The sequence below is a fragment of the Haliotis asinina genome, chromosome 15 (genome assembly GCF_037392515.1).
Source record: "Haliotis asinina isolate JCU_RB_2024 chromosome 15, JCU_Hal_asi_v2, whole genome shotgun sequence".
In the NCBI taxonomy this organism is placed as follows: Eukaryota; Metazoa; Mollusca; class Gastropoda; order Lepetellida; family Haliotidae; genus Haliotis; species Haliotis asinina.
Window position 1 is genome coordinate 8,439,481 of NC_090294.1, and position 13,318 is coordinate 8,452,798.

At 41.6% G+C, this 13,318-nt stretch overlaps 1 protein-coding gene across 1 annotated transcript in view; it reads left to right on the forward strand.

The window, feature by feature from the left end:
* LOC137265189 (transmembrane protein 128-like) overlaps positions 1 to 13,318 on the forward strand; it is a 65,120-nt gene that overhangs the window by 23,457 nt on the left and 28,345 nt on the right. The window contains exon 3 of the mRNA XM_067800531.1: positions 7,184 to 7,351. Within this exon, the coding sequence (XP_067656632.1) occupies positions 7,184 to 7,351 (168 nt within the window). The remainder of the gene's footprint in view (positions 1 to 7,183; positions 7,352 to 13,318) is intronic.

Here is a 13,318-nt window from a genome sequence, read left to right on the forward strand (position 1 = left end):
CAAGCCATGATAGTTTGTTGATGAAGCTAAAGCTAAAGAACAGATTCAAGTATTTTTCTGAGTGTGTCGGTTTTGGCAAACAGGGACACAACACAGTATGACCCCCAGGTCACAAATTTTTGGTGTCTCTACCAGGATTAAAACCATGCCGTTGGCATGAGAGGCCAGCAAGCTAACCACTACACCGCTGTGCAGCGTTGGACAGGTGTTAGACTTGTAGACCGTCAGGACTTCATTCCACAGAGTGGTTAAGCACTATGGTGATCGTAGCATAAACTTAATGCTAAAGTGTTAAAATTGCTAAACCTGGAACAGGGCAGAGGACTGGAGGTCCATGAGTCCAGATGGCAGGATCATGTCCCTCTTCAGTCTTGAATCAGCTTCCATTTCTTCTAAGACTGACAGGACAATCTGAAACTATAACTGTACATATATTGATCTTTTAAGCTCTGCATTTTCAAGCACAGTATGCTGCCCAAAAGAATTTGATCCTTTCCTACGACTGTGCTTAAAAATGTGTTGTGTCTCATTAAATATTGTTTGGAAGATCAGGTAATGTCATCCTTAATCAAGGAGACCACGATATCACGTTTGTGTTCTCTATCTTACTTTGAGTAGTATACATGAGGATAAACATCGTATCATCCTCAATCAAGGAGACCATGTTACTCAGCCATTTTACCCACTTTAAATGGATGTGTTCCTTTTTCTAGCTTTATTCATGACCAATCATTTATTGATTGTCAATTTATCCTTTAGACCAGGGATCAATCTTGCCATATATACCGATTCCCAAACTAGCTTTACAGGAACTGTGTTTATCTGCTTTATGCATGGTGATTAGTTACGACCACAACAATCACTACTCTCTGACTGTGCACTGATTTACGCGTGGGAATGTTGCTGCAACCAACCCCTACTATTAGTGTAATGTAAAACTTGATCCTTGAGAGCACTGACACTTCCAAGCAATGAAGGTTCCCTGTTCATAACTAGATACACAGGACTAATCCAGGACAGTTTGATCTGGCAAACACAAAAAAGGTCAAGTTGTCAATAACAAATTTGATTGATAGAGCATACATATGAAAGACCTGAGTTTTTCTATTGCTGAAAATCATCCACGAATACGACCTCGATGCTCAACATCCCTTTGACTTTCATGCCCTAGTGATGATATATTTATCAATTTCCCATGTTGATGGTAGAATTTAATAGGAGAACTAAGTCGATCAGATATTTTTATGACAGTATGAAGGTAAATAGGATATATGGTGAGCAAGATGGTATTTATTGAAGTAACGTGCGTCTGTTTGCTTGACATTTCCTGCCCTCCGTTCCACTTAATCTTAGAAATCAATAACTATACATTTGTAGAACTTGAGAGATCCTGTGGGAGTGGGCGGGGGCCATTTTGGGCTCTCCCGCCACACTTACGATCAATGGAGTCATCAACGCTGTATGTCAAATTCCGTTAGGAAATGTTTGTGTCACTTTGGAGGTGTCTCGTAAATTACCCATAACTCCATGTGGCAAAGCTTTGATAAATCAGCTCGAAGTGTCATGGTGTATAGCAGTTTAGTATCGATATATTGCAATTCATTTGCACTCATTTCCATGCAGAAAGTCGTTTGAAATCAGGGACAGCTGTTTAGTATGAGATGCTGAAGTGTGGAGGCTTGCAGGGGGAATAATCAATTACAGAAGCAGAGAGCTGGGGCAGATAGCACATATAATGGGGGCAGCTACAATTACTTGTCCACGCCAAGTCGCATCTTCTTCTACTTTCTGCTCTGATTATTTTCCTCATTTGTCAGACCAGTGTCAGGTGGATTCCACTGTTTTGTTGAATATCAATAAAGAATGGCAGAATTATCTCCATCTGCCAGTTGCGTAATGAATAAAAAATTGATGAGGATCAAATTATTTCTGCAAAGTCCTCTGATATTTTCCTTGTTTATTTCCCAATCGCTATAATGCTGTCAAGAATCTCCATGGATGTTTTACTTCCTTGATTGGAACCAGTGTTATCGGACAAGATTTTTTTTTGTTTTTTACGGAGATCGTCCAGGGCTGGTTATTGATCAGGAAACTTAGAGAAATGTTGATGGTTTGTTGCATGGTGAACAAATACTTTGGCGGATAGTGTCCAATCTCCAGTGACAGATGAACATGTTCCCCGACTCACTACGACAAGGAAATCGAGCAGATTCCCCACCCTCATCATACAGATGGAACAGACAGACATGTCAAATGACTCCCCACCCTCACCACACAGATGAAACATATAGACGTGTCACCTGACTCTCCACCCTCACCACACAGATGGAACAGACATGTGACCAGACTCCCCATCCTCACCACACAGATGGAACAGACATGTGACCAGACTCCCCATCCTCACCACACAGATGGAACAGACATGTCACCTGACTCCCCACCCTCACCACACAGATGGAACAAATAGACATGTGACCTGACTCCCCACCCTCACCACACAGATGGAACAGACATTTCACCTGACTTCCCACCCTCACCACACAGATGGAACAGACAGAAATGTCACCTGACTCGCCACCCTCACCATACAGATCAAACAGAGACCAGCAGAGAGTCATATTGGCCTGGTTTCCATCCATACCACACAGATGGATCAAGAGTTTAGATAAATCCAGCTACCAGCTACCAGCTACCAGCTACCAGCTACTCAGAGAGGACACGATGAACCAGACAGACATGTTAACAAGGGATCCCTCCTGACTAGTGCAACTTTACTACCAGAACACCGAATTTCCCTCTGCGGTAGCTGAACATGCTTTCCAACTGCGCAAAAAATATTCAAACATTTCTTAGCCTTCATTTTGAGGTGTATGCATGTGCAGTAATCAGTGTAATTTCCTGCGTATTTGTGGAGGATCAGTCAGCGGTAAATAGTTAATGAGAAGAGAACATCGGGACAGCAACCTGGGGCATGGTACTTGGCTTGGAGATGGGGTATATCAGCTCCCTTGTTACCAGCGCTCCTAGATACATGTCTCCACCAAATCGATGAGATTTCACTACATACAATATTTATCCTATTTGAGAAGTTTGTATTTTAATGCCTCTTCTGACGTAAGGTTTCTTGTATTTGTTAGCTGTGTTGTGTAAATGCATGTTGTGACTAACACAATGAAATTCATTCTGCTAGTACTAAATAGCCATGCATCAGTGTGATTTATGCAAGGATTTGATTTTTCCCTTTCATTTTCCGTTTCTAATGGCATTGAAAGACTCTAACCTATAATTTCGACTGTAACAGATCTCGTTAGGTAGGTCGTCCCCAAGGTCATTAATCTCATCATGGAGACTAAGATGTCTGCCATCAGGTTATTATGGAAGTAAAGGATAAAGCCTCTGGAAGAGCTAAGGAGACTAAAAAGGTTAATTTAGGGTAGCATGTCATGTAACGCAGCGAAAAGAAACACATTTGATACATGTGACTGTTGTCATTTGCGTGTGACATGCACTGGCAGTGACACAAGTTCTGTAACAGAGCATAACATCAAAGGATGAGTATTTCATTTATTGTACATAATGATCATCAGTCTCCGCCTAATCCTTTTCTCTCTCTCTGCTGCAAATGGACTGAGGTTGAATGTGTGCTGTAAATGTGTTGAAGAGTGAATGTGTGCTGTAAATGTGTTGAAGAGTGAATGTGTGCTGTAAATGTGTTGAAGAGTGAGTGTGTGCTGTAAATGTGTTGATGAGTGAATGTGTACTGTAAATGAGTTGAAGAGTGAATGTGTGCTGTAAATGTGTTGAAGTGTGAATGTGTGCTGTAAATGTGTTAAAGAGTGAACGTGTGCTGTAAATGTGTTGAAGTGTGAACGTGTGCTGTAAATGTGTTGAAGTGTGAACGTGTGCTGTAAATGTGTTGAAGAGTGAATGTGTGCTGTAAATGTGTTGAAGAGTGAATGTGTGCTGTAAATGTGTTGAAGCGTGAATGTGTGCTGTAAATGTGTTGAAGCGTGAATGTGTGCTGTAAATGTGTTGAAGAGTGAATGTGTGCTGTAAATGTGTTGAAGCGTGAATGTGTGCTGTAAATGTGTTGAAGCGTGATTGTGTGACGATCAATTAAAACTGACCATAGTTAATGATTACTGTAGTGCCAGTGAGAGTTGTTTCATGAACATCAATCAAAATGGCTACCTGTGAGATGTCTTAATATACAAATGACAGTAGGGTAGCTTCCACTTGACCACAGTTCACTAGGGTATCCATGCACTTCTTAGATCAATACGCCTTTGCTTGTGCCACCGTTGTGACGTTGCTGGAGTATATCTAACAGCATTATGAATCAACTCACTCACTCTATATGGACCTCATCATAATGGTCTTCTATGAGATTTCACTGACACTGATCTTATCAAGATGTTGTGTCTGTGGTCACCTCGATGCCATCAACAGAGTTTGATGGTCATCATCACACTTCCTTCCCTCCGTTTATTATTTGTAATCTGTTGAATCAATTTCAGATGCTGTGAAATCTCACCATACGCTCTGATGAACAGCTTGAGATTTAGTTAGATCAACAAGCGATGTCATCAGATCAGTTAGTGTATTCAGAAGAGAAGCAGTATCAGGCAACTCATCGTGCCTGTTGGAACTTGTCATAATAATGAGATTGGACTTAGGCCATAATCATAATTTCTTGTGTTTCTTTAAATTTTCCACATGGGAAAACCTATCCTTCAAAGAAATTATGATTTTTAAATCAGTGCTCATTGCTCACAGTCCTGTCAAGGTCTGATGTAGAATAGGCCTTTAGCAACACATGCTTGCAATAAAAGGCAGCTATGCTTCTTGTGAGAGGCGACTGACAGGACTGAGTGGTCAGGCTTGCTGACTTGGTTTGTCACGTCATTGGTTCCCCATTGTTCAAATCAATGCTCATGCTCTTGATCATTAAATTTTCAGGTCCAGAGTTGATTATTAACATATCAGGATGGAAAATGTGTCCTTTGAAGAAGTAATTCACAGTATTGCACCGTGGAACCATGTTTACTGTATCATCGGACATCACTGATACAATGAAGCCATATTCGCTCATACTCCATTTGTTTCACTTGTACTGCAGCAAGGCCAGGACATAATCTCGCCATTACTGGCACTGGAGAGAGAGGAACATCAGTATCCCAATCGCTTCTATCTAATGACAAATTACTGGGAGTCATTTATTGTCGTGATGACTTAGATGTAACCAGGTCTCACAGTACATAAGGTAATTTGAATGTTTGCACCCTCTGGTAACAACGTCTCTCGACTGGAATGATGAAATTTATTTCCCCTGCCAGACAACAGATGTGTGAGAGATTGAAGTATTACAAGATCTGCTGTTTTTCTGCCAGACAGTACTCATCTCTGTTAGGTTCTCAAATGCACACTGAAACTTAACACTTGTGACAATAAACAGCTGGACTATATATATGTATATGCAGTGTAACAAAAGTCTTTCTAGAGCTACTTGCAGTTTTAGATATTCAAGGGATTGAAAATGTGATGTTATTAGATTCTTAATTTGCATAATGCAGCAATTGAAAATGAATATAGGATATTTCATTTGCTTATTTTGAAAGATTTTAGATATATGCACCCCTTACGAGACAAAATTGTGATATATCCAAAGACATTCTTTTGTCAAGAGTACAGTATTTAGCAAGAATTGTGATGCTGGTGATCCACTGAGCTTTATTCTGTAACTCTCTGTGGAGATAAAAATAATAATAATAATATTGGTGCACAATTATAATGTGCTCATTTCCATGCTCATTTCATTTCTGTGACTCCAAACCAAGGTTTAAATTATTATGAGTAAGTGTGATTGATAATTGTGCGATGCAGCATCAGCAATTTTGCAACCATTTAGTCCTTAAAAGGAATTAGTGCATCTGCGTCTGTCACTCTTTGTCTGAAGCATATCTCCTAAGCTATTTGTGATAGCTTAACCAAACTTGGTATATGTGTCAAGCATGATCCCTAGAGGTGCCTTTTGGGAGTCTAAGCCCCAGATATGAATTTTATTTTGTGGTTTCCATGGAAACATGAGGATGTCATTTTGTCCAGGGCAGATCTCCTAAACTATACATGCTAGCTTCATCAAACTTGGTACATATGTCAAGCATGATCCCTAGATGTGCCTTTTCGGGATTAGACCCAGTTGTTGTTTCTCTTTCTTGTTCTTGCAATTTCAATGGAAACATGACTTAGCCTGTGACTATGAGGATGTCATCTTGTCTGGAGCTGATCTCCCAAAAACTAGCTTTATCAAACTTGGCACACAGGTTCACCATGAACTATAGATATGCCTTTTGTGGTTTCCATAACAGCAAGTGTGACTTTGACTGAATTTGGTGGTTGTGGAGCAGAACTTTAAATGCCTTCACTATTTCTTCACCAAACTTGACACATAGATAGGTCTAGTGGTGCACCGGTGCCTTTTGGTCAGTGTTCATTTCTGAATAAAATATTTTTTGCGCTTACATGGCAACAAGTTTGACCTCCCCTGAAGTTGTTGATAGTGTTCTTTTCTGGAGCCAAACTGTAAAACCTAACAATACCCTCCTTCATGCCCACCAAACCATTTGACCTACTGTAGTCATAATTAGTAGACATATTCTTGAAGAGTAGGGGATATAGATGACTTCTTGTTTCATGTGTTGTAGTCACATTAATGATATTAGACATTACAGTGTGTGAAGTCTGCTTAGGGCTGGCTATGCCTGAAAGGTACTAGCCCACAAGATAATTCACTGCCCCGAAATTTGAAAGTGGAAACTATGCAAAAGATTACAAAAATGGATGAAAATAAGATATTGTTGGTATGACAGGGGTTTAATAATTAATAGGCTAATATGATGAACATCAGGCCATAATTTTGCATGGTTTGAAAATGTACTATAACTGAGCAAGTTGGAGAGAGTGATGTATTGACAACATGATCCCATGACAATTCACTAGCCAGTCAGGCCAGTGACTGTTGTGATTTACTGGCCCTACTAGATTTTGAATAGCCATGGGCTAGTGGTCGAGTGGCTATTTTGCACCATGTGATATTGTTGGAATATTGCTGCATAAAACCATACTCACTCACTCACTCACTTACTCACTCACTCACTCACTTGAATTTAATGCTGTGTTACAGATTATGGTTCAACATCGGTTCAGTTTTGATTGGAATCAACATCTCCATTGCCTTGTTTCTGATGGTCTACCTGTCCCAGATCAAGAAGATCAGCTCTGATGACTGGGAGCGACACTACCCCGCTCTTATCCCAATTGCCACAGCAGCCTTCATCTTTGGCAGCATCAGGTAAGAAGAGAGTGGAAGCTAACAGGTCTTACTCCAGCCCCATGTTTCTGTCTTTTCTTATCCTCAGATAGGAACGTGTCAGTGAAAGCAGAAATTGGATTAGTCAGCAAAATGGCAGTGAAGGAGTGACTGCAAAATATTGATATCTCTTGAAATATACCCCAGCCAGTCTTAAGTGAACAGTGGTATCAGGTTATACAGAGACCGTGCAGGAAGAGCCTGTTGTCGTCTGCTTGTTGAGTGTTACTACAATCAGGACTCTGACAGAAACAGACACACCAGAGATCTCCTGATGTTCTGTTGCTGTTAACTGCTGCAGGAGTGTGTTGTCTGCTGCATTTTGCCCATGAAATGTGTCAGGACATTGAAAGGGTATCATATTTCAGATGTTTCATGACTGTTAGAGGCCCGCTAGATGTGTTGATTCATGATTGTGTGCTGCAGTTGAATAGAAGGGCGAATGTGTGCCTCATGTCTTTTCAAAATTGGCAATCATTGATAAATACGTCTTCTTGGTATCCCTCCAGAATTATTTGACAGGTCATTCTCTCAAGGTCATACTCTCAATGCATGTTGTCTAAGGGGCATTTTGCTGAGCAGGACAGACAATTATGACCTTGAGTTTGAATCCCAGTTTGTGTGACCACACCTATGTTTGTGGGTTCCATCAAAGAGACAAGTCTTAGACCTGCATCACTTTAGGCATTCCTCTCAGCAAAGGTTGTTGTAGTGAATGCTTTATGTCCTTTTTGTAACAAATGTCGTGTTGCCATTAGGTATTATTCTGACTGAGTAGCGCTGTACCCTCTTTATTTAGTATCCTGCCCTTTTCATTTGGGATCCTGTCTCTCTTTTTCATGCCATGATTTATTTTAACATATAGTGGTTTTTAGTTCTATTTCTTGTTGAAACTCTGCATTTGGGGAGCCTGGTAGAAACACTGACATAAAATGAACTATACATATTCACTGATAATTTCAAAATGACAACTGACAACATCATGATATGACAACATGTCATAGGAACTACTTTCAGTGAGTAACGAGTACCTGGTTTCCTCATATCCACACTATGGCGGACACTCTCAGCCCCTCCTGTTCCACCTGCCTCAGCTTGGTGAACGCACTTAATCCTGAGTTTTTTCTGTGGGTATTTTTAGTTCTATAAGGTCCTCATCAATTTGATGTTGTTGAGTGTTTATGATCAGATAAGTCCTTGAGTCGAGTGCTTATGAAAGGAAAAGTCTCTGATTTTGTCATTTGAAGGTTCATAAATGCTTCTGACGGCTGTATTAAGAAAGGAGGATCTTGTGCTTCATATTTCCATCATCAATATTTACTTGCTGATGAACTAAACTACCTGACCCCCTCTGGACCTCAATCTGGTGATCAAAAAGATGTTTCAAATGTCAGATGTTCAGCAACACAAGCCATGTTTGCTATCCTCGGTGCTGTTAAGTCCATCAATTCAGTTGCAGTTTCCACTCAACATAAGCATTTTTATTTCACGAGACATGCATCTAACAGCTTGTGGGTCTGCCTCTGCTAACTATTGATGGTGATATAATGGGGATCTCAGCATTATAGACATCACTCGATGCAAACGGGGGCGGCCATGTTGATTCATGGATTATTTCATCCAAGTTGAAGATGTTTCACGTCTGTCTCATGGATCACTGATCGCTCAGAAACAGAAAGTTTTATTACTTTTTTAGAATTCTGGTTTACTTAATCTTTTTGCTGCTTTGTTAAACTTGATAATGGAGCTCTGATTGAGACTTCGAAACGAGCTGGAACATGATGCCGCTCTGTTGAACTTTGTTTGTTCAAGGGGTATGATGAAATGTTGATCAACCGACTTTATGGAAAGTTGTAACAACAATTTCAAAGTGTGAACTCAGATGCATGATCCCCTTTCAAAAAACGTGCAGTTGAAAGAAAATATCCATTTTGTTGTAGATTTGCAGATGTGATCTGTAGATTCATTAATTGTAGCTCACCTTATTTTGAGTGAATGTTTGGGATGTTGTTCAGTTTCAGTCTTTTCTAAAACTACATGGCCTGAAGTTGAAGCAGGGGTGATGAAAACCAAAAAGTCTCTAAATTGTGTTTGCAAAATTTTACCTTTAAATATGACTGCCACAGTTGTAATTCACTTTGACCCAGTTTTTGACCTTCTCCTCTCTTTTTCTAATGGTCCCTTTTCTTCGAACATTTTTGAAACCCATTGGTTCATGCAGCTGAGAGTTTATGTACATGGTACTGCCAATAATGAGTTTGTAACAGAATCTGATTTAATGGTAATTGACAAATATTGACCTTGGGAAAGAGAGGCGCACCAATCTAAGTGAATGATGAAAACAGAGTATGTTGGATATTCCAGTATTCTGTGGAAGCTCATCTTTCAAGCTGTATTTAATAGACCCCCAATATTCTCCCACTCTGCAGTTCTGAAACATTGCAAAATATACATCACTAACTCACTCATTCTACACAATACTGAAACATTGCATAGACCCCAAAGCCTTACGCTCAGTGACAGAACAGCACACTGATACCTTGGACAGACTGGTGTCCGGTACCTGCGTCTATCTTCTATCACCCTACTCCCCGAAGACCCATCATTCAACAATGTGTAACACATGTGGAAAATGAACCAAGGGAGATAATTGTTTTCGCCTACACATTATTGAGACATAGTATTTATTTAATGGTTGTGGAGAATTCCCTTGAAACAAGAAAGAGTGCTGTTTGCTGTCTTGTTCCATAACGTCTCCCAAGATGGCTGTGCACAGTTTTCCAAGCGCGCAGCACTGAAGTTAATTGCTAACCATATCCTCAGGGACATAGCATCATGGGCAGGTAGCCAGTAAAAAGTTACAAGTTTAACTACTGATCCCCAAGCAGCAGCACGAGCACAGTACAGGCCTACACATAGACTCTGTTCAATGTTGATAAATCCCATGTTTCTGTTGCTGATGTATTGCTGCTGACATCAGATGGAGCGGATGGCGTCTCTGCTGGTGCTTCATGTTGTGAAGACGTAACTCGGTATGCAGTGACTACATCCGATGGTAGCTCACCTCCTTACTGATGCCCTGGTTGGCACCACACTCACATGCTGATGGCTCCACACTCATGCTGATGTCTCCACGCACACATGCTGATGGCTCCACACTCTCACTCTGGTTTGTTCCACTCTCACAAGTTGAAGTCTCCACACTCACATGCTGATGGCACCACACTCACATACTGGTGACTCCACACTCAAATGCTGGTGGTTCCACACTTCCATTATGTTTAGTTCCATGCTCTCATGCTGTCTGGTTTCACCCTACAATGCTGGTTGTTCCACTCTCCCATGCTGTCTGGTTCTGAATTGCCATGCTGTCGGGTTCCACACTCCTATGCTGGTTGTTCCGCTCTCCTATGCTGGCTGGTTCCACACTCCCATGTTGGATGGTTCCGCTCTCTCAGGCTGTCTGGTTCCACTCTCCCATGCTGTCTGGTTCCATATTGCCATGCTGTCAGGCACTCCTATGCTGGTTGTTCCACCCTCGGGGTCTGGCTGGTTCCGCTCTCCCATGTTGGCTGGGGCCACACTCCCATGCTGCCTGGTTCCGCTGTCACATTCTGGCTGGTTCCACACTCCCATTCTGGCTGGTTCCACTCTCCCATGCTGTCTGGTTCCAAACTGCCATGCTGTCAGGCTCCACTCTCCTATCCTGGTTATTCCACCCTCCAGGTCTGGCTGGTTCCACTCTTTCATGCTGTCTGGTTCCAAAGTGCCATGCTGTCGCATACCACGCTCCTATGCTCTCCTTGTTCAGAGACTGGCTGGTTCCACGCTCCCATTTTGGCTGGTTCCACACTCCCATTCTGGCTGGTTCCGCTCTCCCATGCTCTCTGGTTCCGCTCTCCCATGATGTCTAGTTCCACTTTCCCATGCTCACTAGTTCCACTCTTCCATGCTCAGTGGCTCCACACTCACATGTTGGTGGCTCTACACTCACATGCTGATGGCTCCACACTCACACACTGATGTCTCCATACTCACACACTGATGTCTCCATACTCACTCTGATGGCTCCACACTTACACGCTGATGACTCCGCACTCACATGCTGGTGGCTCCACACTTACATGCTAATGTCTCCATGCTCAAATGCTGATGGTTCCACACTTCCATTATGTTTAGTTCCATGCTCCCATGCTCGCTGGTTTCACCCTACAATGCTGACTGTTCCACTCTCCCAGGCGGGCTGGTTCCAGTCTCACAACTTTCAACCCCCATACCTCACATCCATACATCAGAACTGGGCATATTTTGGTATCAAATATTTTCAATATACATTTATTTCCCGTTACACATTTAAAATAAATTATACAGAAAGTGATGTGGACCAAACATGTAGTTTGTTATATCCATCAGTTTGCTTTAAACATTGTTTACTGTACAACAAGAAAAACAAGAGTTAACTCCCTTGTTTCATTGAGCATCGTGCCAGAAAAGAATAAAAAAGATTTCAATCATGAGAAAAAAATGCATTTTAGTTATTTGTTACCAAAAGTCATTTGTCTGAAATAATACTGAATGCTGCAGTGCAAAACTCATTGAGGACATGTATCATGATGCATGGGTGCTTGATCAAACTGTTGCAAACCGAGAACTAAAAGAACCATCATTTCGTGTGGATCTGCAATTGTGGTTGACAGTAAATAGTAAAGATCCATGATATTAAAGATCACTGCTTGATGTACGAGGACACTTTTCTCATCCTGCTGAAGTGGTTTATACTACAGGAGAAGGTTTCTGCATCTACGACGACATTCCCCGTTAATCACCACCACTGGTTGTGTTTGCAAGACAACCTTCACAGATGAGGTGAAAGTGGAAGCCTCTGAAACACGGCTGCAGTTGTTTGAAAGGTCAGCCCATTAGGTGAAGCCTCCCCAGTGCCTCCTAGAACACAGCCAAGGACTCAAACTAAAACATGGGGAAATATAGAGTATTTGTCTAGACTGACCCATGCATAAAATACACCAGGGTCTCCTCCATAGCCCATATCTTTCAACACTTTGGCAGTGGCATAGATATGGTGTGTTACACCTTACAAACTCTGTTACTGGCACTGTTAGTGGCTACCCTGATTCTCTCAAAGGTAGTTGGGGTGTTGAGGTAGCCTAGTGGTTAAAGTGTTCCATCATCATGCAAAGGCCTAGGTTCATTTCCCCACATGTGTACCATATGTGAACCCATTTCTGATGTCATTGCTGTGATATGGCTAAAAGTGGTGTGAAAATAAGCTTACTCACTTTCAGATAGTAGCTACTCTTTCAGACATAGTGATAACTCAGTGTATTTCGGGGATAGTAGTGATCCTCTATGTGTTCGAGATACTGGTGACCCTGTGTCTCTGAAAGGGAGATAATGGTAACCCTGTGTCTCTAACTGGGAGATAGTGGTGACCATATGTTTCTGACAGGGAGATATTGGTGACCCTATGTCTTTTGAAAGGGAGATAGCGGTGACCTTTGTCTCTGACGGGGAGATAGTGTTAACCCTATTTCTCTGACAGGGAGATGGTGTTAACCCTATTTCTCTGATAGGGATATTGTGTTAACCCTAATTATCTGACAGGGAGATCGTGTTAACCCTGTGTCTCTGACAGGGAGATACTGTTAAGCCTGTTTCTCTGATGAGAGATAATGGTGACCCTCTGTTTTTGACAAGGAGGTAGTGTTAACCCTGTTTCTCTAACTGGGAGATAGTGGTGACCCTGTGTCTCTGATGGGCGATAATGGTGAGACAGTTGCGATCTAAAGACATTTATATGTCCATACCTTGAGCTTGATAAGAGGGTAAGTTTCAGCAACAAAGTTCTTCCCAGGATGAGTAGGTTGCATGTTTTGACACGTGCAGTATCCACTGTCCCTCCCACATGGACATGGCCTCACTGTAATCTAT